Below are 1437 nucleotides of genomic sequence, written 5' to 3'. Positions count from 1 at the left end.
AGGGTCTGGTCCGAAAATACCGCGATAGGTCAACACAAACAAATTTTAACAAATAGGGGTATTCTAGATCCAGCTATTGAATGATAAAATGAAGTAAAAGAGGGATCTGTTGGTTAAGATCACGAGGCAGAAAGTAGGCTTTGGTGCTTCTACTACAAGGACCTTACTGTAACCTCCTTGTTCTACTACTATCACTGCTACCGTTCTTGGTCTCAATGTTTTGAGGAAGACCAACAATCAGGGTCGAAGAAGCCCTTACATAATTATATACATGTACTTAACCTAAATTGTGTCGATATAGGCGTAAAATATTAACAATCTTCACTGCCATAATGAGGAAAATTAGGTGTGTGGAAGAAGGGGGTGGTGGTGGGGAGAGAGACAACAACGAGGCGCCCGCTATAACAGCATCGATAAATTCACTTTTGTGGGTGGTTGGCGGGTGGTCTGGTGTGGTTTGCTTCTTCTTTCCTATGAAACATCTATCTTCCTTATATCCCCTTTTTCTTTTTTATGTTTGTTACTCTCTTGTAACACCTCTAATCGTCTGGCGCTCATGACCTTATGCAGTTGCGAGCGCCGTAAAACCTCTACTAAAACTTAATTTTTTAATTCACTTTTCTTTTTTCTTCTTTCAGGTACAGAACGACGACTAAGGGATTGCGCCATGGTATCTTTTAGGAATGTAGTTTACGCCATCAGCCTATGCGGATTACTGACCACAGTCTACCTCGTGTCTAGTCTCGCCATGAGGGAGACTCCGAAAGCAACATTAAGCGTGCCCAAGTTAGAAAACACAACCTTAGAGCGACTGCAGCTCAGCAAGATTCGGTCTCACTTTCTCCTGTGGGATCAATACAACATCCCTCCTATAGGCCAAGACAAGGCAGCAACATCTGGAAAGTAAGTGGCGTTTCTTTCAGGCTGATGAGCCCTCCATAGTACTGTAGTAGCGCATAGAGCTTGCTGTTGAGCGGGGATTTGCGCTATACAAATAATATCTATTGTTATTACATGTATTATTATTTAGTAGTAGTAGTAGTAGTAGTAGTAGTAGTAGTAGTAGTAGTAGTAGTAGTAGTAGTAGTAGTAGTAGTCTTCACCTAAGATCCCAGTGCTCGGGAGCAAAGAAATGCGGGATCTTAGGCGAACCGGGGTCTTAACCAACGATCCCAGGGAAGAATCTATGGGGACCCGTGTTAAGACTTACAATCGGTAAAATAGTCTCCCTCCACCTTAAAATGAACTGACGTGACCCCTTGGTTGGTTTATAGTTTATGACATATGGCGAGCAAAGAGTGGTTAACCTTGATGGCTCATCTCTGTACTCTGTTCATAGTGACATGAGGCGTGCCATTTTCTCTTATTATCCTGTCATGAGTCTCAAGATCTACGCTCATTCAGTTGCCCCTCCCCTTTACCTGTTGAAAATTTATA

The 1437-nt window shown here is 42.5% G+C and overlaps 1 protein-coding gene across 3 annotated transcripts in view; it reads left to right on the top strand.

Moving 5' to 3' along the window:
- The window catches only part of LOC101851600, a 28423-nt gene that overhangs the window by 20803 nt on the left and 6183 nt on the right, over window positions 1-1437 (top strand). For all 3 annotated transcript variants that reach the window (XM_035971869.1, XM_013086947.2, XM_013086948.2), the window contains exon 2: window positions 639-903. In XM_035971869.1, coding sequence (XP_035827762.1) covers window positions 639-903 — 265 coding nt within the window. The remainder of the gene's footprint in view (window positions 1-638; window positions 904-1437) is intronic.

This window comes from Aplysia californica, unplaced genomic scaffold (assembly GCF_000002075.1).
Source record: "Aplysia californica isolate F4 #8 unplaced genomic scaffold, AplCal3.0 scaffold00524, whole genome shotgun sequence".
NCBI classification, from domain to species: Eukaryota; Metazoa; Mollusca; class Gastropoda; order Aplysiida; family Aplysiidae; genus Aplysia; species Aplysia californica.
Note: the sequence above shows the minus strand (reverse complement) of the source record. Positions and strands in the feature narration are given on the sequence as shown.